The sequence below is a fragment of the Mangifera indica genome, chromosome 6 (assembly GCF_011075055.1).
Source record: "Mangifera indica cultivar Alphonso chromosome 6, CATAS_Mindica_2.1, whole genome shotgun sequence".
NCBI classification, from domain to species: domain Eukaryota; kingdom Viridiplantae; phylum Streptophyta; class Magnoliopsida; order Sapindales; family Anacardiaceae; genus Mangifera; species Mangifera indica.
Window position 1 is genome coordinate 15432426 of NC_058142.1, and position 24809 is coordinate 15457234.

The window sequence follows — 24809 nt, forward strand, 5'->3', positions numbered from 1 at the left end:
CCTAATTAGAAAAATAATATTGTTTTAATAATTACTTAATATAATTTGAATTGAGTCATCCACTCAACTTACGAGCCGGACTATACTTGATTTAAAAAATAAATTGAATCTTCTAACTTGAATTAAATTAATTCAAATTGAATTAAACTAAGCTGAGTTGGCTTTTAAACCTGAGTAAGTTTGGTTAGAGTCTAATACTAATACGAAGAATTAAGTTGAATATTTATTTAGAAGGGATGAAATCGGTTGTTAAAAATGCATCTTTTCGAATGTGAGAGAGTATCTACACTCATCCACCAATGCAGTAGTCCCCAATCCACCAATGCAGTAGTCCCCAATTAAAGATATTAATTAAAATAACCAATTTTTTCCCTTTTATATATATATATATATATATATATATATATATATATATATATATATATATATATATATATAAGTTTTTTTTTTCTATTTTATATATATAACTTAAAATATAAAATATCTAAAATATTTTTAGGTTTTGTATTTATTCAGTCAAAACTTACTTAATTAATAGATAAAACTCACCCACTTATCCAACCAAGACTGAAATATAAAGTGAAATGAAATGAAAATGTAAAATTTTTTAATGATTTTGACAGTAAGAAGGTTAGCCGATGGTTGGTCGGCCGGCCAACCACCCAGTTAACCAATTTATTTTTAAAAAAATTGTTAGTCAACAAATTTTTTTAAAAATTGGTTAATCGGGTGTTTGACTGGTTAACTATGACCCCATAATCTTCTTCTTTTAAAAACAAAATCAACTTAAAAGGTAATTATATGTGTATAATAGAAAAAAAAAAAGTGATTACGTATACATAGAAGCGAATAAACAGACTATTTTAACCCATAACCCCCCAATTAAGCATAAAAATGCAATAGTCAACCCATTTAAAAAGTCAAAGACACACAAAACTTGACTAAAGAAACAGGTTAGAAGTAGAACTCCCATGAAACCCATAAACACTACCAACTTACCTTCTTAATTTTTCCTATAAAACCCTTCACAAATTCACCATCAAAATTCCATCGACTAAACTTCTCAATGGCAACTTCCACTATCCCTTTCCTCTCTGTCGCCACCGCTCTTCTCCTTTTTTGCCTCTTTTTTCACCTAACAACATCTTCTCGTTACATGTTGAACGACCAAGAAACGCCATCGATAGTGTCGTTCGAAGCCCCTCTTGACCCCACTCTACCAATTCCTTCAGAAACAGATCAAACGCCGCCAATACCTGAAGAAGATCCAATTTTACCAGCATTGCCGATATCTTTCCCGGAACCCGACCCGACTTTGAGTAACCCTAATCCAGAGCAGGAGGTTGCAGGCAACTTTACTCCCGTCGTTCCTTCACTTCCCAGCTCGTCCCCTCAGCTGCTGCCTGATCTTCCTCCTTTGCCTTTCATCTCTACATTCCCCTTCGGTCCCGGACTCGATAATTCTGGCTTAACTTCTCCTCCAAGCGACCCAGAACTTCACATCTGACGCCAGAAATGGTCAACATAAGCAGCCTTCGTTTCTTTATATGTAGTATCAAATAAGAATACGAATATAATTGTACGTAGAAAAATCTTTATCGTGATAAATTTTGATGATATTAGTATTGCCTTTGTGTGAGGGTGATGGAAATTTATGATGTTTTCAATGTGTCTCGAGTCGTGTAATTTTTTTTTTTGGTATAAATAAAATATTAAAGGGTTCTAAATAAATATTTATTATGGTTATATTAATTTGTATAATCTGAATCACTTCATAGACTAGTAAATAATGTCATCCTGTTTATTCACTATTGTGAATAATGAATAAATGGGTTGATGCTCATCACACAATTCAATATATTAAAGCCTCTCACACTCTAACACATGAACGATAGATTTAAATCAAGTTAATAATGAATAAGAGTTATCTCAAATTTAGTTTGAATTCGAATTTAAATTAACTTGAATGTGAATAGTAGTGTTAGTGAAGACTATGAGTTATACAAAAAAAAAAAAAAAAGAACGACCAAAGAAAAAGAAGAGAATTACCAAAGAAAGAAGAATAATCGCCAAAAAAGTAAAGCTCCGATGAAGGATGTCAAAGATCTCTTAAACTCAAACTAAGTTGTCGAGCTAGAGCTTTTGTTCAAATTTAGCTTGTTTAGACCAAACATAAATTCAAACTCTAACTAGCTTAGCTGAAATTCATCTCTACTTATGCGTTTAGATTTTAACTTATTTTATAGGTCAAATGACTTATTCCCACCAAAGGTTTGTTGCTTTCTCAAAATCTCATCTGCTAACTTTGTAAAACCCAAAGTCCCACCCTTCAGACATTAAAATTTGCGGAACTCGTTAGTGTAAAGGGCAATAAAGTAAAAGTACAAATGTTTTGTAAAACACCCAACGTGGATGTTGATATATGAGAGTTTCTCCATAGCTTTGAAAATTTGTGTGATATAATTCAATGTATTATGCTAATAAATTGATCATTAGAGGAAGATGTATATTTCAATTCGTGAAGAACATTGGGTGGAGTTTATCTGTAATTTTTTTTTTTTTTTTGTTCTATAGCTTGTGAAGAATGAACTTGACTTTGTATATTGGATATGGAGACGCGTATTTCAAAGTGTCAAATTGGATATCAAAAGGAAGAAACTTACTTAATTATACTTTGTACATTGGATATAATTTTTACTTATTGTGTTATTAATATGCTATGCACAAAGGGGTAAATAAGAAACAGAAAAATTACTTGAAAGAAAAAAATACTAAAAATTATGCAGCTTATATGCAAACTAATAGGATACATAAATATGCAATCCAATACAGCAAATTCATGCAATCCAACAATTCAGACCATTGATTGAATTACATTATTGAATATAACAGTTTGAGGAACATTGATTTGGACATTATATGTTAAAGGGTAAATCGGTAATTTATGGTAATAGATAAATCTGTAATTTATATTGAATTACTTAATTAATTCACTAAATTAATAATTTAAATAGGAGGGTATTTTGATCATTTTCTTGGTAAAGGATAAAATTGATATATAAATTTAAGGGTATTTTGGTTATTTTACTAGAATTAAGATAAAAATAGTTATTTAAATCATAAATTAACAGAAAGTGTTTAAATTAACCCCTGATAGATGAAACTTTAGGTTTTACAAAATTAACAAGAAGAAATTTGGGAAACATCAAACCTTATGTGGGAATAAGTCCTTTGGCCCAATTTTATATTACAATCATTTCATGATATACATTAATAAAATTAATTTCTTTGTTTTATGGGTAAACGTTATAATAAATTTTATGAGATTTTTATACTTTATTACCAGAAATTGTTCATTGATTAAAAGATTAGAATGATTTATAGTATTATTCTAAAATGAATCAAATTAAATAACAAAGAAATTAAAAACATGAACAATATCTCATGACCACAAGAAGTTTATTTATTTATTTTTACACTAATGACAAACAGGAAATTACAATATTTGTACATATGCATGAGAGAAAAAGAGAAAGCAAGACTTGTAAATGACAACATGACTCGATTAAGCTTCATAAATGGACTCAGAGCTAGCTGCTATTTTCATGGAAATTAGTAAAGTACTCATGGAGCAGGAGGTGCATTAAAGGGAAAGGGAGGAAATGGGAAAGTAAAAGGAAAGGGTGGCAATGGCGCGTTAAAAGGGTTGGGAGGAAAAGGCAAGTTTGGCAGTGGAGATGGCAATGGAAGGTTTGGCCATGGAGGTAAAAAGGGAATTCTATCAGGAAGAGGAAAAGCCCCCAAGTCTTTCATATCTTTCAGGTTCATCTTCTTCCTCTCCTGCTTGTTGTTATTGTTATTAAAATTAGCCTTAATATTTATTGGAAGTCAGAATCAAATCCACATCCCTGGAAATCATGCAAATCATATCCAGAAGATCAAGCAAATCATGCAAATCATATCCAGAAGATCAAGCATATCATATCCCAGAGAACCAGCAATCACACCCCTAGAATCATGTTTATATTGATTGTATAATATTATGTTACCGAAAATACATTGTAGTTTACAATATATAAAGCCATTGCATGTAAAGATTAGTATACAAGAAATAAAATCAGAATTCTTTTACTCTTTTTTCCTTGAGCTTCTCTGGTTCGCCGCATTGAACCAACTCTGCTTCTCAGATTTTGGCATGGTATCAGAGCAACGTTCCGAATTGCTCCTGTGATCTTCCGAATTTTTTTTTCTTGGCCTTCAGTTCCAACACTCTCGCATTCCATCAATCTGCACAAAGACAAAGATTGGATTAGATGGAACCAATCAAAGCAACCACCGAAACATCACCCGAATGCACCACCGAAACATCACAAATGCCAGCGTTTCGGCTGGTTCACTCAAACAAAAATAAACCGGAGCCTGGAGATGTTCTTTATGCTTCACCATCGGATGGACCAGAACTCGTGTTAATAAAACAGACGCTGACCGGAGCCGATAATTATGCACAGTGGGCTAGGGATTTCAGAAGAGCCCTCATCGCAAAAGACAAGATTGGATTCATCGATGGCACTGTTCCCATGCCGACGGAACCCGATCTTGTCCGATTTTGGATGAGATGTAACACTCTTGTCCGTGCCTGGATTAGCAATTGTCTGACTGAAGAGATCGCGGCTGGTCTACCACCTACAGAAGATGCAGGCGAGCTTTGGGGATTCATCAAAGACATGTATGGAGCTTTAGACCTTGCAAAAATCTACAGCGTTCGACAGATTCTTGCGGAGATCCGACAAGAAAATCTGCCCGTCACGAACTACTTCAACAAGCTTTCTGCCGCTTGGAACGAATTAGATGCTGTTGAGGAGTCGATCGTTGCACCACCGGAGGTTCTCCGACAGCTCCAACGCGCGAAGGAACGGGAGAGATTGACGCGCTTTCTGATGGGGCTGAATGAAGGATTTGCGGCTTTCAGAACCCATATCCTCACTTTTGCGGAAGCACCGTCGCTCCGACGCGCGTACCACCTTGCCGTCCAAGATGAAAGCCAGAGGAGTCTTGGTCACCATGAAGAAAAGGGCATGGCGGCTTTGGCTGCTTATCAAAGAAGGGAGACGTCTGGAGAAGATGGTGAAATAGGGCAAGCTCAAAGTTTTAATAGCAAGATCAACGGCCAGGATGGAGTCAAGAGATCCAACGGCCCATATTCGTCCACAGCACAAAATCAGTTTGGCACCCAAGCTTTTAACAATTTTCGTCAAGTCCCAAGCAATTTTAATAATTCCAATCAGCCACCCAAACAAAAGGGAAAGCTATATTGTGATTATTGCAAACGACGTAACCACACCAAAGACACTTGTTGGAAGCTGCATGGTCGTCCTGGATTCAGCAAAACAAAGGTAGAAGGGCCCACTGCAAATCAAACGGCTTCAACAAGTATGGGAGCTACAACTGGTCTTTCGTCTGAACAATATGATCAACTGATCCAACTTCTGAATCAGATACCAAAAGGCAATGACATCTCCACTCCATACGCAGGTACGGTTTCGTGTTTTAATACTTTTATTTCTTCGGATGTTTGGATAATAGATTCAGGGGCTAGTGACCATATAATATGTTCCCCAAAATTTTGTACCAACAAAAAATACCTATCTCCTCCAACACCCGTCAAATTACCAAATGGGACCACAACTCAAGCCACCCAAATAGGAGATGTCCAATTAGGTAAACTCACACTTAAAAATGCCCTTTGTATACCCACATTCCGCTTTAACCTCATCTCCGTTTCCAAACTATGCATAGACAACAAATGTGTAGTAACCTTTCTACCTACTATATGCACATTTCAGGACCATTCGACTGGCAATCTGATGGGCTTGGGTAAAGAACAACATGGACTATACTACTGGACACCGAACCCCAAGACATTTTCTTTATTAAATAAAACTTGTATTACTTCTCCCTACTGTAATACAAATCAAATTAATAAAATGTCATTTATTTCCCATCAAAGATTAGGACATTCAAGTACTATTCCATATCCAAAATGTCCCATTTGCCCTCTTGCTAAGCAAACTCGCACTACCTTTCCCACAAGCATTACTTCAACCACAAAACCATTCCAATTAATACATTTGGATATTTGGGGACCTTATAATACTCCTAATTATGATGGATCCAAATACTTCCTTACCATAGTGGATGACTTTTCACGTGCCACATGGTTATACCTCATGAACTCAAAAGCCCAAACACATACCTTTTTCTTGAAATTCGTATCCATGGTCCAAACTCAATTCCACACAAAAATCCAACGAATCCGAACAGATAATGCCAAAGAATTCTTTAACCATACCACCACTACTTACCTTAATTCTCAAGGAATTTTACATGAGAGTTCCTGCCCTTACACACCCCAACAAAATGGTACTGTGGAACGAAAACATAGGCATCTATTAGAAGTAGCCCGTGCTCTTAAACACCAATCCAAAATACCACCTAAATTCTGGGGAGATTGTGTGGTCACGGCAGCCTATCTGATCAATAGAATGCCAACCAAGGTTCTGGGTGATAAAACACCTTATGAACTTCTCTTTGGCAAAAAACCAGACATCAGAAATTTAAAAGTATTTGGGTGTCTCTGCTACTCCACCAAACTTCAGCAAATAGACAAATTTGACACTAGAGCCACTCGTTGTGTCTTCATGGGATATCCCCCACTACAAAAGGGATATCGTCTTTATGATATGGCAGCAGATAAATTCTTCATCAGTAGAGACGTCACATTTCATGAAGATGTTTTTCCTTTTGCTAATGAGATCACAGACACGACACCCATTGGTTCACCACCGACGACACACAATGAGTTCCTTGAAGAAAGATATGAAGCTATCCCATTGCCTCGCAACACTGGCGGTCTATCAACAGGCTCTGAACAAGGTGTTGTCCCATCTTCACCTACTCAAGATTCAACTTCACCATCCATGGACGTTCCCGTTACCCTTGATGATCCTGCACAAGCTCCTTTGAGACGATCATCACGAACCATCAAACCTCCTATTTGGAGCACTGACTATGTTTGTACTGTTTCATCTGAACCTTATGCTATCTCTCAATATATTAACTATGACAGGTTATCTCCAGAGCACAGAGTCTCCATCAGTCACATCTCTGCATATCGAGAACCTAATTCATATTCGGAAGCAGTTCAATTACCTCAGTGGCAACAAGCAATGGCAGAAGAGTTAGAAGCTCTATATCTCAATAAAACCTGGGACTTAGTACCACGACCATCTCATAGAAAACCCATCGGTTGCAAATGGGTCTTCAAGATCAAGCACCGGGCTGATGGCTCCATTGAACGGTATAAAGCTCGATTGGTTGCAAAAGGGTTCACCCAACAGGAAGGACTTGATTACCAAGAGACTTTTTCGCCTGTCATCAAACATGTTACAGTTCGCACACTTCTCGCCATCGCAGCCTCTTATGATTGGACTATTCATCAGATGGACGTTCACAATGCTTTTCTTCATGGGGACTTAGATGAAGAGATCTATATGGAAGTTCCACCAGGGATTCGCAGACAGGGGGAGGATAATCTGGTATGTCGACTGCGAAAATCTCTGTATGGCCTGAAACAAGCGTCTCGACAATGGAACACCAAAATTACTGAAGCATTGATCACGTTGGGTTTCAAACAGTCAAAACATGATTATGCCTTATTCACAAAAGGACAAGGAAAATCATTCATATGTTTGGTAGTTTATGTAGATGATATCCTCATAACTGGAAATGATACGATCGCCATAGAAGAGCTGAAAAGTCACCTCCATAAGTCATTCAGGATTAAAGATTTGGGATCTCCAAAATATTTTTTGGGGATTGAAATTGCTCGATCTGCAGATGGAATCGTCCTCAGCCAAAGGAAATATGCTTTGGAGTTAATAGCAGACACTGGATTATCTGCTTGCAAACCAAGTATAATTCCAGTAGAACAAAATGTCAAACTCACTAGTCAAGAATACGATCGTGAAACAGCAGATGACTCACCACTACAGGATCATCTCGAATATCAACGACTAGTGGGACGACTAATCTATCTCACAATGACCAGACCAGACATTAGTTATGCAGTTCAGATCCTCAGCCAATTCATGCATGCACCAAAACAGTCCCACATGGATGCAGCCTTAAAAGTGATCAAATACCTAAAAGGATGTCCAGGTCTAGGGTTATTATTCCCTCGCAATAAAAACCTGAAACTAACGGCTTACTGCGACTCAGACTGGGGTACATGTCCCATGACAAGGAAATCATTGACAGGTTTCTGTGTAAAACTTGGGGATTCTCTTATATCATGGAAAACAAAGAAGCAACCTACCGTCTCTCTTTCTTCAGCTGAAGCAGAATATCGTGCAATGGCAAAAACTACTTGTGAAATAATATGGATTCGTGGTCTATTAGAAGATCTGGGCGTGATAATCTCAGAACCAGTTGAACTCTATTGTGACAATAAGGCAGCAAAGGATATTTCTACCAACCCAGTCTTCCATGAAAGAACTAAGCATATAGAGATCGACTGTCACTTTGTAAGAGACAAAATACAGGAAGGCTTAATTAAACCTTATCACATTCGAACCACAGAACAGTTGGCTGACATATTCACCAAACCTCTAGGATCAAAACAACATTTTTATCTCTTACACAAGCTTGGAGTTTATGACATCTACAAACCACCAGCTTGAGGGGGAGTATTGGAAGTCAGAATCAAATCCACATCCCTGGAAATCATGCAAATCATATCCAGAAGATCAAGCAAATCATGCAAATCATATCCAGAAGATCAAGCATATCATATCCCAGAGAACCAGCAATCACACCCCTAGAATCATGTTTATATTGATTGTATAATATTATGTTACCGAAAATACATTGTAGTTTACAATATATAAAGCCATTGCATGTAAAGATTAGTATACAAGAAATAAAATCAGAATTCTTTTACTCTTTTTTCCTTGAGCTTCTCTGGTTCGCCGCATTGAACCAACTCTGCTTCTCAGATTTTGGCAATATTCACCATCTTTTCTGCTTCATTTTCTTCTGCTTTAAGTGGGCGAGAATCTGCAAATCTGAAGATCAAAATCAAGAAGAAGATGAGAGTGAGGTGGTGGGGTTGAGAGGCCATGGCTTGGCTGCGGCTGTTTTTGAGGAAGCGAATTCTGTTGTGGAGTTTATATAGAGACTAAGAGAGAGAAACATCGAATGATTGCATTGAATGAAGAAGAAAAATGTCTTTCTCTGGTAGGAACTGGAAACTGGAAAGCTGGTGAATCTCGATGGTCGTGCCATTGAAAGAGCAAAAGTTGCAGGTTGAATTAATTCAGATTACTAAATGCAAAGCTGGTAAAATTTAGGAGAATCGAAATGGGTGCCGTTTTCAGCTGCTGCCTTGATCACTTCATTATTTATTTCCTCGGGAATTCTTCTTTCTTTTCTGGTTCTTAGGAAGGCCAAATTACAAGGTCCCACCCATGGTTTGATGAAGCGAATCTATCCTTCGAATTTTAAAAAGCTAAATTTTCACCCCTTACTTTCCATGAATTTGTTCAGTTTTCTTGAAAATGACTACTTTATAATTTTGTTGACATTATAAGACTACTATTATCATTCAATATAAATATCAAATTATTAATATATTTTTGTTATTTTAAAAAATTTATCACTTAAACTACTAAAAATTATCAAAATTTTAATTAATTTTAAAATGTTATATTTTTGTTAGTTTTTAATAGTGTAATTATGATTTTTTTAACTATTAAAGAATATATTAAAAATTTTAAATACAGCTAAATTTATTTTTGAGTCTTTTTTTAAATTTTATTAACACTCTAATATTTTAAAAAATTACAAATCACTCCTTAAATTTTTTAAAATGGAAAAAGAAAAATAAGAGAGAAAAGAAAAATAGAAAATAAGGAAAAAAAGAAATTGAAACAATAAGAGAAAATATAAATTATGAAATAACTTTTGTATCCTTTTATTTAGTGAAATTTATTAATTAAAATAGATAATAGATGATAATTTTAAAACTTAAAGAATAAAAAATCATTTAAGAAAATCTTGGGTGGGAAATGGCCCTTTTAGTAAAATAACAGTCGCCAAGGCAATCAAATTATAAGACTTGTAGGGTATAATCTCACCACCTCGTTCCGACATAATGAGATTATCTAATAATTTAATTTTGAAAAGAGGAAAATTACGATTTCCCATTTCACGTGCAACCTAATTATGCTTTTTCACTTCTTGATAGCAGAAATAACATATTTTCATCAATAATTAAATTTTATTTAAAAAATCTTAAAATTACCATTTTATTTATACTATTTTATTTTTTAAAATTATAATATAACCTCGAATTAAATAAAATATAATACAATAACAAAACTCTTATTTCATTTTTTACACCGACATTTATTTTTTATTGAGCTAAACAAAGCCTAGTCATTGTTGCAATTTCCAATAACCATCTCCAATGATGATTTGACTTTCAAACACACCCTCGGTCTCAATATCTCTATTTCCAGCTCATTCTCTCAACGATTTTATCAAATCCTACCGATGAAACCATTGGTTACTCAAATAAAAAATTAACATCGATCTCTGTCTATTATGCAAATCAATCTCTCTTCGGTCTTTCTTTTCGCACTTCTCTATCATATGACCTTGCCTTTCTTGATAGTTGAAAAACTTATCGTTGGATGTCTAATTTAAAGTCGCTAAAGTCAAAATGTGTAAGAGAATGCACGTCCCTCAAAATAGGACGTCTCTCCAATCATGTTTTTAAGACCAAAAAATTATTATCGAAGTTCAACGGATACATTATAGTAACCAACAACAATTTGAGCCATTTTAGCCATCCAAGGCTATAAATTGAAGACTCTTTGATGGGGAATAGATTAGAGATTATACATATAAAATCATATACTCATTTTCTTCTCCAATTTTTCTAACAAGCTCATAACTTAAATTCTTGAGAGATACATTTGTGCTTATTTTCTTGTATCAACCTTGTAGAGGCATTAATAAATATTATTTTTTATATTCAAACCTTCGTGGGTGAAATCCTGGATAAACTATTATGGTAGGTGCAATCCTTGAGAACTAGTGTACTTGGGCAAAATCCCAGAAAACTATTGTAAAGAGACAATATCTTTACGAGTTGAACTTCAAGTGGGTTACTTAAAGAAGTGGACGTAGGAGACTTGAAAAAGAAAACTCGAAACTACTATAAACTATTGAGCATTTCTATCTCTTTCTCTTTACTTTAAGTTTTATATATGTGTGTTGTGATAATTTGTTGAATATTGATTTTGTTTTATTACCGTTATTAAGATTGCTTAATTGATTGATTTTGATCAAATATTTGTTTGAAAGATTTTACGTTTATATGTTTGGTTGAGTTGGTTTATAAATTTGCTTAAAACTTTTTATTGGATTAAAAAAGTTTTAAATAATCCTACTTACCCCCCTTTAGGATTATTAACCATTGGAGTTTTTCAATTGGTATCAGAGCTTAGACTCTAGGTTGTAAAATCGAACAATTTTTAGAGTTTAAGATCATTTAGAATGGCTAGCACATCTATCTTCTCTTTTGGTGAAGGACATAACATTACAAGAGCATTATTGTTTTGTGGTCCAAACTATACTCAATGAAAAATTAGGATGAAACTTCACATTCAATCCATAGATTATAAGTTAAGGAAATTGAAAATGGTGACTTTGTGCCTAAGGACTCTGGAACAAACTTGTCTAAAAATGAAGAAGATGAAAAATTAATTATTTTAAATGCAAGGGTTATGAATATGTTGTTTTGTACATTAGACTCAACCAAATTTAATTGTGTTTCCTCATGTGATTCAGCTAAAGAGATATGGACTATCCTTCAAACTACTCATGAAGGTACAAATTAAGTGAAGAAGTCCAAAATTGAGTTTTTCTTTTGAGAATACGAGTTGTTAGAAATGAAGTTGAGAGAAGATATAACCGACATTTAGAAGACGTTTTCAAACTTGGTAAATGATTTTATAGGGTTTGGAAAGAAGTTTGAGATCATTGAGCTTATAAAAAAGATGCTTCGATTGTTATTAGAATCATGAAGCATGAAGGTGACCGTCATTGAAGAATAAAAAAAACTAAGCAAAATAAGCATGGATGAGCTTCTTGCAAGCCTATTAACACTTGAGATGAAAAAGAAAACCCAAAGAGGATGAGACCAAGCCTAAGAAGAACATTGCTTTGAAAATAGAAAATGATGGTGATGATTCCTCAATGGATGAGGAAGACGTGGGTATTCTTGCAAGGAAATTCAATAAGTTCCTTTCAAGAAGCAAAGACAAGAACTATTTCAAATCAAAATACAAGAAAGATAGTGACAATGAAGTGATATGCTATGAATGCAAGAGGTCCGATCATGTCCAACAAGAGTGTCCTCAACTTGTGAAGAGGAGGAAGGAGAAAAAGTTAAGAAAGAAGGTGCTTGCAACCACTTGGAGTGGAAGTCATAATTATAGTGATGAAAGTAAGTTTGAGCACAAAATAGTCAATCTATACTTTATGACAAAGAGTGAATTGGAGGAAAAGGGTAATAACTCTAATCCTACTTTTCTAATGAATTGCAAGAAGCATTTGATTGTCCAATGGATGAATATAAATGCATGTATGCTAAAAATAAATCTTTGAGAAAACAATTGGCATGCATTAAGAATGATTATAAAAATCTCATTAGTAAGCATGCTAGGGTTAAGAAAGAACTTGAGCTTATTAAAAATGAAAAGATTTTAATATCAAATGAGTTAGAAAAACTCAAAGATGAAAATGATGCATTGCTTGCATCTCAAAGATGTGCATTAAAAGATTAGATGAGATGCTTGCATCTCAAAGTGACTACCTCAAATGAGATTTTAGATAAATTTAAGATAGACACAAAAAGATTAGATGAGATGTTGCATCTCAAAGATATGCATTAAACAAAAAAGGTCTAAGCTATAATGGAAGTAATTCTTTTACTAAATCATATAGGTCATTAAAGAATGATTATTCATTGCATTTTGTGCTTTGTTGGTCATATTGTTGGAAAGTATCCAATTAGGAATGATAAACCATTTAAAATAAAGAAGGTTTGGTCTCCTAAAGGGACATTGAAGACTGACCTTGACTGGCCCAAAGCCATTTGAGTATCAAAGAAGTCTTAAATGCCTTTGTAATTGTGCCCTGTAGCATTGGAACCAAAATGTTGCAAAATGAATGACTATGCAAGACACATATTCGGGTAATGGAGATAGGAGCACCAAGGCAAGTTAAATGCTAAAACTCTTTAAGTTGAAAGCTTAGGATATCAAGTAAGTTCCTAAACTTCTCTTTAAAATCAATAACCATATGATTTTGATTGTTGAGTTGGTTAGTTATTTGAATATGTGTGTTTAAGCTTGGTTGAGTGATTGAAATTAAAAGCTTGAATGGATATTGCTCTTAAGGTTTGATGTTTGATATATTCTTTTGATATTTGATCAATATGTTTTATGGGATGTTTTAAATTTTGTATATGTTATTGGTAAATTGATATGTTCTCATGAATGTATACTCTTTGATATAATTTTGGTTGAATGCTCATTTATATGATAATGATAATATTTGGATGATGAATTTGACTTAGTGATGATTTCATATGTATCTTGATAAATATATGATGATATGAATATATTTTATATGTTTGACATATTTCAAAGGTGTATGAATTTGCGATGTTTGATATAAGTTTAGGTGCATAACTATGTTTAATGCTTATTGCAAAACTGAGTCGAATTAATGCAAACTTATGTTCAAAATTGATCATGAACAATTTGTCTCATTGCATGGTTTTTACTTCAAATTTCTTGAAAAATCTTATATCAACAACTTTATGCAAAATGCTAAAGGTTTCACAAATTTATGTTTCTGCATATACACCATTTCATGCATTTCATTTTGTCTTTTACTCACACTGCATATCGTAACATTCTTGAGAAACATGTTTTTTTGTTACTCATACTTATTCTCATGCTTATTTAGTTAATTATCATGTTCATAGTTGTGGATGATATTGATATCTAGGTATCAATTTTGAAAATTTGTATAGATACCTAGTTGACATAGCTTTTAACATATTGATAATGTTTTTGATATTTTCCTTGAATATTTCTATTGATTATATTGATGATGTTTTGAGTTTAAATTATATATTTTGAATTTTATTGACATGAGAAGATATATTTATTGATGATACTTGATTGAATAGTTTTTGGATATATGATATTCTTTTGGATTGAATATTTGATAAATAGTTCTAAGGTTGAATAGATATGAAAATTGGTTTAATGCCTTATTTTGGATATTGAATTGGTTGATGATGTTGGATAATGTTTTATGTGATACTAATATTGAGGTAATTTCTTGAGGTGAATTGTAGCTTGGGGTTAGAAAGAAGTTTGGATGGTATAAATGCATGTATTGAAGTGTATTTGTTGTTGATTGAAAAAGGCATTTATAAAAAATATAGAGGATACTATGCCAAAATTTTTCCAAAACCTTATCATATAAACTTGCTTTAACACCAAAGCTTGGTAAATATTTTTGTTAAAATAAGGGAAAACATATAGATATTGACTAAGGGAGAGAAAGTTTTCAAATTGGTATTGTTTTAGCTTTAAATTGGAAATTAAAAAAAAAAAAAGCTTTAATTTATCTTTCTTTTATTGTTTTTTTTTTTTATTTATGACAAAAAGGAGGAGAGATTGGTTAAATTTATAGTTTTGGACTGCTAGAATAGCTCATATGACCGTTAATTAGGAGAATAGATTTGTCCTTCAACATCTACAAAACTCTACGAGACACACAGGCGTATGTTCTTCAATTTTTCACTTTTTGTGCTTTATCAATCTTCAGTCAAAGCTCCCAATAGTCAAATTTTCAAATGCGCCTCTTGAGGGATGGGCATCCTACCTTGCACCTTTAAAATTCCAGAATGTTTTAGACATGAAATGATAAGTAAGGGACAAGCAGAAGGATGGATGTCCTTAATACACTAGCATGTATTTGGTTGACCATGTTGACTTTTGCCCAAAACTGCACGGGAAGGATACATGGCAACTTTTTCTCGTGTTTTGGTTTGATACACAAGGCATATAGTTATGATGCATGGGTGTGTAGTTTGTTTGACCATGTTAACCTTTACCCAAAACTGTATGAGAAAGATACACAACCACTTTTTCTCGTGTTTCGGCTTAATAAAAGAGGGTGTAGTCATGATGCACGGGTGTGTATGTCCTGTTTTTGTATTTTCCAATTTGTGTCCACTTGAAAATGTTTTTCACACATTCCTTAGACAATGTTAGATATGCAAACTTGTGTTTTTAGCATCATCAAAACACCAAGGGGTTTGACACAATGTTTTCAGATTCTAATCACCTAATCTAGGGGTCAATTCAAGTTTTTTCGTTTAGCCAATTGACTTTTTAAATAAATATTAAAGTACTATACAAAAAATTTTATTTATTTAATCATCAAGTATAAATTCTAAATTATATTTAATTAAAATGGAGTTTTGTCTTCAATTATAAAAATTCAATAAAATTTTGAACAATACATAACTACATGGAAATATGATTTATGGCCTAATAATTACAAAATTTTGCGTAGATGCCATGCTTACATGACCAAATTGAGGACACTTAAAACTACAACATAAATTCGATCCTAGGTCAATTTAATCCAATTGCAAGCTAAGTTTTCTAACTTTGCTGGGACGGACTAGGTCCCGGTTATACCGATCTAACCGACCCAAATTTCAAAGCAATGGTTAGGGAGACTGAATCAAAGCAAAAACAGAAAAATTATTGATTATGACACTCACATTTCAATACGTTACAATCCACTCCATTAGCATGTACACAATAATGAATGAATTAATCGGTTGACAAAAACAAAATTATGACACACCACCCAAACAAAAACACATCCCAAAATGAGTAATACTACATACACCCAATTTAAGTATATTTTGAGTATTCGAATGATATATCATTATGCGATTGAGTGTTTTCTTATCTTTAATTCAAAATCACTCAATCACATAATGACATATTATCTATATACCTAATTGAATACTCAAAAATGAGTATATATAGTTTTATTGTTCCTAAATGCTCGCCTATCAGTGTTAATCTATAACATTTTAACTATCACTGACAGTGGAATGTTTACAACATGCCCTTTATTTCCAAACAGTCCAATCCTTCCAAAGCTTGCCACTGTACTGTTCATTATCGCATTGAAGAATACATTCAAGACCTGTTTCTCACCGCCTGGTATCAAGAAACGAGTCGGGGACACCTTGACGGAGACACCGTATGGAGCACTCCAACCAACACTATAGTACTCATCTTCACCAGCTACATTTGTCACTGTTCTTTGCACTGTCCTTGACTGATTCAGTTTCGCAATTGTAATGGATGGTAAGTTCAAGTCTGCACCGGTGACTGTAGAATTGTACGTCCAACAGTTCTGACCGGTGTAATTCAATACCACCGGCTGAGATCCGTTAATGCCACAAAGAAATAACATGTAGTCGTCATAACCTGCAATAACAAAGCATATAGTAAAAAATAGTGTACAACTAAATCTGCACAAACATTGATGGAAAATCAAGAACTTGCAGTAAAAGGTGTGTGGAGACATAATGCAGAATATCTAGCGATCTGGTAATTTGCAACTGCATCGAACCAACCAATATAGCTGACAAGTCATGCTTGTTACTTCTTAAGCTAATGAAGATACATCAAAAAGATCCCACACAAGACACATTTCATGGATGAGATTTTTCTAAGGTATCATGCCTAGGTTTCCTACTCATGGGTTTTCTTTTGCTCTACCAGTAAAGTATCCCTTTTTTTTTTTTAAATAAAATTTTGTGTATACATTTTTGAGTAAATAATTGGACACACAGATGATATATTATTATGTGATTGAGTAATTTTGAATTAAAGATAAAATAACATCTAATCATATAATAACACATCATCAGATTTTTATTTTGTCGCTTTAAGTTGATGCAACATATCCCCAGCTATTTTCCTACATCAGGTTCTGTGCATAACTAAGACCGTGCAACAATGGCAACCAGAACAGTGCTAAATGCAAAATGACTTACCCGAATAAAAAATTAGACCTGGATCCAGGGATGCAGTTGCATTTACAAACCCACTTCCCATGTCAAATGGTGTTGCTGGCAACTGATTTTCATCGGGTTTGGCGTAAGTCCGCTGAGCCATTATTGGTCCCCCACTCTTGTCATATAAAGTTGCTGTAGTGGAAAGCGCGGATGCAATGGCTGAGGGACTAAAAGTAGGGAACTTTTGCTTAATTAGTGCAGCAAGCCCAGAGACATGAGGAGCGGCCATGCTAGTTCCAGACATCATTGCAAAGCTCTCGCCTGAAAGGGTTAAGTGAATAGTTTAAGGTAGATTTTACAACTTATATGAAGCTTTAAATCTATGTGGCATCATAACACTGAAATGTTATCATGTGTTGGTCTTCAAACCTTGAAATTCAACTGAGTCAGTGCCAAGAGAACTCCAAGCAGCCCAAATAAAATTTCCAGGAGCTACCAAGTTGGGTTTCATTATGTCAGCATCATCGAGGAAGGTGTCTTCTGGATCTGGTCCCCTGGCAGAGTAATACATAACCTTTGGAGCCAAGTTACTGAAGTTCGCTTTTAGCCCACCTGAAATGCATGCCACTGCTCCAAATCTAATAATCTTGTTTGTAAGTCCATCTCTCTCCAAAGAAGAATTGTAATATTGGAGTAAAACCTGCCATCATGAAAGCTTTAGTGAGTTAAGAGCGAAAAAGAAAGATGAATTATGGGTTGATTCAACCCTCAGCATTCAGTGATGTCACTGTAAGTCTTGATGAGAACTAAATGCAACGGTCTGCAACAAGCAATCTTGCTTCTCCTGAAGGGGGTCAAAACAAACAAAAAGGCGGAATCATACCCTGGAATCATCTGGGGACGGAATTATGATGCCAGGCATTCTCAATGGAGTTGGATTAAGCTGAAAGCCGATCACAAAAGGATCCATGTAGAACACAATACCCACCGCACTGAGATTTTTTGCTGTTTGTAATGCCTGTTTGACAGTAGAAAGCCCAAGCACAAACCGTATTGAGTAGCCACAAATCAAGAGTTTTCCTTGGACCAAATCCTTGTCGAAGCTACTGGACTCTTGGCATTCACCGACATACATATCATCAACGACTGTTGTGTTGTTGTTCAAAGCATGAAGTGCAGAAATCAGAGTGTAATTTTTATCGGTTCCCGCTGAAAAAGAAACACATAGTAATACCAGTTATGTTTTATTGTAATACCTAATGATCAATGCTTGAAATTATTTATAATGGCATTCATCAACAAATTCAACATAGTCTAAAGCTCAAATCAGGTGCAAATTAATGGTCCATCTAAGTATCACAAAATAAATGACAGATTATGCCATTCCTACAACTGATCCTAGCTCTGATAACGAGTTAATTTTTCTCCGAGTTAATTTTCATTTTTATTGGCCAAATTGTCAAGTTTGTAGAATAAATCAAGAAACTTAAAAATAAGATCTTTCATAGGAAATAATGAATCAATAATAGTATTGGAATAACAGGAAGACAAAACTTACGTGCAAGTCCAGCTCCAGGAATAACAACATCATTGCCGAGATATATTGAGTTTGAGTAAACTCTGTCATGAGAGGCAGCACCAATAGTGAATATCCATGGACTAAAGGAAGACATGCTCTTAGGTGAAGGTCCTGTATTTCCAGCTGCTTGCACAACAAAAATGCCAGCCTTCACAGCTGATAGCAGGGCCATGTCAATGGGATTAAAAAAGGTCGCAATGCCAGGAGGACGCCGGTTAGGAGTAATTGATAAGTTTATAATGTCAACTCCATCCTGAGCTGCCTGCAAACAGATAATGGCAATATAAAGCAATTACAGATCTCATAATATCCATGGTTGCACAGCTCCATTTTTCTTCACTGATACATCGTAATATATATATATAAAAGATCAAGGCCTCCTTGGATGCACCAGTTCTCCAACTGAACTACTTCAGAAACAGAAAAATCAACCCTATGTACCTGGTCTATGGCAGCAACAACATCTGCAGCAAAGCCTCCAAAGCTCTTGTACAATGCCTTGTAAACAGCAATACTGAAAAACATGGTCACTTTATTAGCACATTAACCAATAAAAACCATAAAATAAGAATTCATAACCCAAAACAATGATGAAGCTTTTATGGCAAGAAATGCAACGGGAACATATTGCACATAATAATCTTCAAACTGAATTAATTTTCCAATTTCTGAGCACATTAAAGTGAAAAAACATTATAAAGTTGATTCAAATTAATTACTGTGAACGCGGCGCCATTCCACTTGCATTTCCAAAATGATGCTCAGCAACAACCACTGGAATACCATGATTTCCCGCAGCAACAGAAGCTGTGTGCCTGTATGTATTATTAGAGTCAATTTACATTGGGAGGAACCGAATAAAATGCCGCCAACTTGAAAGTAGAAACCATCATAACCTTTTCCGAAGCTCTTGAAAAGACAATTTACTACATTTTAGTATCATAACAGAAATATTCTTAAATTAACCTATTGAAGCCATAAAAGAAGAACACTGAGTTAAAGTTGTCCACTTGCCGTCAAAAGGGTGTCAGGAGCAGAAAATGTCAAACTGACTGGAAACAAAATTAAAGGAAAAGAATCAAATGTGAAAGACGCTTGAAATCTATGACATAACTGCAGCCATGTCAACATCTACAGGACAGAAAATACAAATAGCAAAACATGTTTTCTCACACCAATACAGTGTATTAATGGATTGAACCATCTGAAGAAACACAATTCCCTGAAAATTACTAACAAGTATATGCCTCATTATAGCTATAGCACAGAAGAAACAAACAGAAGGGATGTTTTCATAATCTCAAAATTTTTAGTGCAGGTTTTAACGTGGTGCAACAAACCAACCAACAAACAGAAGAGATTTTCATCTGGAAAAAATTTAAATAGAAAAGGAGAAAATGCTGTAATCTTTGTAAAAACCATATCAGATACAAGGAAAAAGGTACTGCCAAAATAATATAACACTAACTATTAAATGCAAAAGTAAATGTGGACTCACGTGCCATGGCCATCACCATCAAATGGTGAAGCATAGTCCTGACTTGAGTTGAAAATTCCTCTAGTTATAGCAGAGGCCGCAAAATGACGGGCGCCAATAAGTTTCCTATTGCATGAACCAGAAGGAAAATCCTGGGTAACCTCACAAATGCCCGAAAAATGGGAAGGAACAGGATATGGGTGCTCAGTTACATCATCAGCAAAACTTGGATGAGTTGGGTCAATACCCGTATCAATAAACCCTATCACCATTCCTTCTCCAGCAGTTCCATATCCACCTTCTTGGACCCAGGCACCCTGTGGCAAACCCAAGAACTGTGGAGTATGTGTAGTTGCAGTTCTAACAGAAAAATCCAAAACGACATTTGCCACTTCTTTCTGCCTTGAAAGCTTCTCTGCCTTTGAAATTGATCAATGAAACAGCAAAAGAACTTCCACAGTGAATTTCCTCTTGAACATTAGAAATAGTTTGCCATAAAAAGTAATAGCTCACTAGGCATTTTTATTCTCGCATACAAGTATGACCGAGCAAATAAAATTATTACTAAGACACTTACAACTTTTAACTCAGGAAAACTTTAAAAGAGAACAAAAGTGAACCCAAAAAGAAAAGCCTACAATTACTCAGAGCACCACCAATGTACTACCAGCATAATCATCACAACAATATAATGATAAATGATGACAATAAATATTAATTTATAATATACCTGTTGTGGGGTAACAAACACTGAAAAACCATTAATCAAGTAGTGGTAGCTATACAGCTTCAGATACTTCTCCCCCTTCAATGCCTTCCTTAATATTGTATCATGAACTCGAGAAATATGAGAAACAGTGCTTGGATGGGATATCGAAGCATTCCTAAGTATAGAAAGAAAAGATTCAAACTATAATTGGTCAAATGCACTCTTCCATTGTCCAAAATACAAACATTGAAAAGGGTAGATAAATTATACATGAAAGTATATATCACACCTAATCATCAGTATCAGGTGAATTATAGACAAATAATTAAACTAGAAAATTAAGTATATACAATGAGCACTCATTATTTCACACACTGATTTCCAAGCAATGCCACATCAAAGATAACATTGCTGATTTCAATTTATAAGAACAACAATAATAACAAAATGAGTAAGATTAAGGAACAGAGAAATTCTTTTACATTGGGGAACATCAAATCAATAATATGGTATAATGTATATACGTATATAATGTATATATGTATATAAACATATGTTTACAAGAGTTTCATAATGGACAATTTAAAGAGGAATCACGAGAGACAAGAGGACCCCATGAGACATTCGGTTTTCTATTCTACTTTCTAAACCCCTAAACAAACAACAAAATTAACTATTTCATACTAGCAAAAATCAAAAAAAAAAAAAAAAAATCAAGAAAACATATACCTTTAACAAGATAGAACGCCTCTTATAAACACCAAACTACTGAACTGAAACTGCTTAAGTAACGTATAAAATAAAAACCAGCTAAAAATGTAAACACAAAGAGCTTTTAAGTATAAACTTGAAGAAAAATTCAGCACCTTGGTTTTTGAAATCTAGTTAATCTACTAGAATTTCCATCTTGGTTGTTGAAACGATGCTTATTGTTTAATCTTATGAGTTCTTGAGCATATTGATGAACAGAAGGAGCTTGCTTCAGAGTAACAATGTACACAGCTGTAGTGACCTCATCTGAATCTTCCTGACACAAAGAGCAGAGAAACAAGCCCACAAAGAGAAGCACCATCAAGTGAACCCAGAACAGGAACTTCTTAGAGCTCTCCATCGGGTGAAAATCGTAAGCAAAATAGAAAAAAAAAAATCAAAACCCCAACAACCACAAATCAAAACGAAGAACCAAAACAAACCATGAGGCTCATTTTCAATAAAGCTCAGGGTTTTACTGAGAAAAAGAAAAACCCTGAGAGAAATAAAAGAAGCCCTTCTGAGAAATAAAAGAAGCCCTTCTGAGAAATAAAAGAAGGCGAAGAGAAAAAATGGGAAAAATCAAATGCCGCCCATTAAACCTCCATGTAAGAGAGGTGTAAAGTAGTGGGACAAAGCACAAAAGAAGCTACTTTTTTAGTGAGAAAACAAAGGAAAAGAGAGAACTTTTGGTGGCGGAGAGAGAGAGAGGCAGAGAAGAGTATCAATAGAAGAAAGGCTTTGGAGGAGAAAATGGAGAAGGAAGAAGCAAAAAAAACGTTCTTGGGGAGTGTGAAGTTGAACGTTTTAGTTTAATTGGAGAAGAAGAAGAAGATCACAAGAAAATGGAATTTTGCTTTTGTTTTTTTTTGTTTTTAATTGTTGAAGGGTTTTGTTGTCTTTTTCTGTAAATCTTTTTTTTTTTCTTATTTTTGGAACATGTGTAAGTAAAAAAAATTGGAAAATTGTTATTTATTTGTTGACCACGCTTAAAATAATGCCTTTACAACCTCATAATAGGGTTGGGTTCAACCAAATTAGTTTGGTTTTGAAAGTATATTTCGATTCAATTTATTTTAATTCAAAATTTTTAAGGTGAACTTAAATTGTGAGGATTGATTATTTTTAAATCAAACTAAACTCAAGTTAAAAAAAATTTAGTTCGATTTAACCTATAAGTCCATAAATAATAATTTGATTCAATTTTAGTTTGAATCATAATTAGATTTGAATTATATCAAACAATTATCAAAACGATATCATTTTATTAATTATTCGGTAAAATAATATTGTTTTATTAATGAGTTACAAACTCAAAATTACGAATCTGAGTCAAATTCAAACTACTTTGAACTTTGACTATATGAATTCAAATCACCTCATTTTTCATTCGAGTGAAACTCAAGTTATAGGTGTTCGAACTCAGCTCGATTTGTATTCACCCCTACTTTGGAGTTGAAGTATGATTAAATTTAATTTAAACTGTTTGAATTTAGATTGAATGAGTAGAATTAGAATCTAAATTTAACCATGTTTTCATGAAATAAGTTGATTTTGAGTTGATATAGGTATTTAAATTTGAGTCGATTCAAATTGAATCTAAAGTAAAAATATTTTTGAATCGAATTCAAATTTTGGTTCGTCAATCTAAAATCAACTTTTATAAATTCAAATCAATCTCAAATTATATTTTATTCAAATTTAACTTAAATCAAATCCATCTTAAATAAAAGACAATAAAATAAAATATATCGATAATGTTATCCTTTAAGAATTTAGATTGATATTATTTTAAGCTCTTAATTTAGACATGTTTTGAAATAAATTCGATTTCATTATCAAATTCATAAGTTCTAAATTTATTATTTTTCATTTGCTTGAGATTGCCCTTTTTTGGGCATGTGAAATTTGGGCTATCAAATTGAACTCGAGTCTAATACTACTCAACTTTACTTGACTCAATTGTTATCCTACTATAACCTTTGCCACTTATGGATAGCAGTGATAACTGGACTTCTGTGACTGTGCAAACTAAGCTTCACAGCGATTGCAAATTTAATATTACTAATTAACTTTAGTTTAACTAGGATTAAGCTTCTAAATACAACTATATTTCTTTCTTTCCATAAAAACTAGGTGAAATCCTTATTTTGCTTAGTTTACTTAGCAAACATTTGTTGCTAGCATACCCATGATATAGGTGGATTCAAACTGAATTAAGTTTGAGCTTAGGTCGATTTGAAAAAATTGAGCTCATACTTAGACTTAAGTCCAACAAGCTTTCTTCAACTTAGTTCAAGCTCAATTCGAATAAAGGGGAAGCAAGTTTGAATTTGATTACAATATTAAAGTAAACTTGGATTGAGTTCGATTCAGTATTATAGCTAAACAAAAATTAACTTAAAAAACGTTATTTTGATATGTATTAATCAAAACAACATTATTATAGTTAATTTAAATTGAATTTTCTTATATTTGTGAACTTGACAAGTCGAATATCCTCTAAAATCGAGCTCAATAATACAAAATCCTTAGACTTGAAATTGAGTTTGATCTCATCTAATCCGAGCTCGTTTTGAGCCAAATCAACATTTGAACCCGAGCAAACTACTTTGGAATCCACCCTTACCAACAAAGCCAACTCACTTCTCATAAAATTCTGTTTTATGTAGATATGAGAGCCAGAAAATTGATATGTGAAGTTTGCAAGCTATTTATAAAAAAATCATACATTTTTTTTTTATGTAGTTTAGTTTTTAATTCTTCCAATTACAATATTTTTTTTATGATAATTTAGATGAATATTAGAGCTTATTTACATGAAAACATTTCATTTTGTATGCAATTTTTTTTTTTTGTTTTTTAAATTTCTTATGTGATAAGAGAAGTAAAAATAGAGGTAAGATTCCATATATTTTGTTCAAATTTCTGTTATTTTTTCTTATTTATGAAATAAAAATTTCTCTTTTAATCAAAATTTCCCTGTCACTATCTTGCAAAAATATTATTTTATATTGAATTACTTTAGATCGATTATGATTGAATTCAAATGTAACACATTCTTATTAGATAAATAAAATATATGTGAAACTTATAA

General features: G+C 33.7%; 3 protein-coding genes and 1 long non-coding RNA gene across 5 annotated transcripts; 1 reads left to right on the plus strand and 3 right to left on the minus strand.

Annotated features, from left to right (window-relative positions):
• The first annotated feature begins 1066 nt into the window (after nt 1–1066).
• On the plus strand, nt 1067–1507 carry LOC123219705 (protein tonB2-like). Its single transcript, XM_044641692.1, has one exon. It carries the CDS (start codon nt 1067–1069, stop codon nt 1505–1507), a length of 441 nt encoding a protein of 146 aa, XP_044497627.1.
• Nucleotides 1508–3445: 1938 nt separating this feature from the next.
• On the minus strand, nt 3446–9186 carry LOC123218590 (histone-lysine N-methyltransferase 2B-like). Of its 2 annotated transcripts, none has more exons than XM_044640086.1 (2): nt 9070–9186; nt 3446–3881 (listed from the first exon to the last, which is right to left on the minus strand). In XM_044640086.1, exons 1-2 carry the CDS (start codon nt 9176–9178, stop codon nt 3625–3627), a joined length of 366 nt encoding a protein of 121 aa, XP_044496021.1. In that variant the 5' UTR covers nt 9179–9186; the 3' UTR covers nt 3446–3624. The 2 variants fall into 2 exon arrangements, with proteins under 2 accessions (XP_044496021.1, XP_044496020.1); XM_044640085.1 differs by having other exon boundaries at nt 3446–3878; nt 9067–9186.
• LOC123218591 lies at nt 4006–9065 on the minus strand. Its single transcript, XR_006502722.1, has 2 exons — nt 8999–9065; nt 4006–4287 (listed from the first exon to the last, which is right to left on the minus strand). It is a non-coding gene; the product is annotated as an uncharacterized LOC123218591 (long non-coding RNA).
• A 6714-nt stretch (nt 9187–15900) lies between the features above and the next one.
• LOC123218199 (subtilisin-like protease SBT2.2) lies at nt 15901–22532 on the minus strand. Its single transcript, XM_044639484.1, has 10 exons — nt 21829–22532; nt 20984–21137; nt 20275–20672; nt 19496–19591; nt 19218–19290; nt 18756–19038; nt 18081–18406; nt 17627–17897; nt 17237–17518; nt 15901–16664 (listed from the first exon to the last, which is right to left on the minus strand). The coding sequence occupies exons 1-10, from the start codon at nt 22071–22073 to the stop codon at nt 16252–16254; spliced, it is 2541 nt and encodes an 846-aa protein (XP_044495419.1). The 5' UTR covers nt 22074–22532; the 3' UTR covers nt 15901–16251.
• Between the last annotated feature and the right edge of the window lie 2277 nt (nt 22533–24809).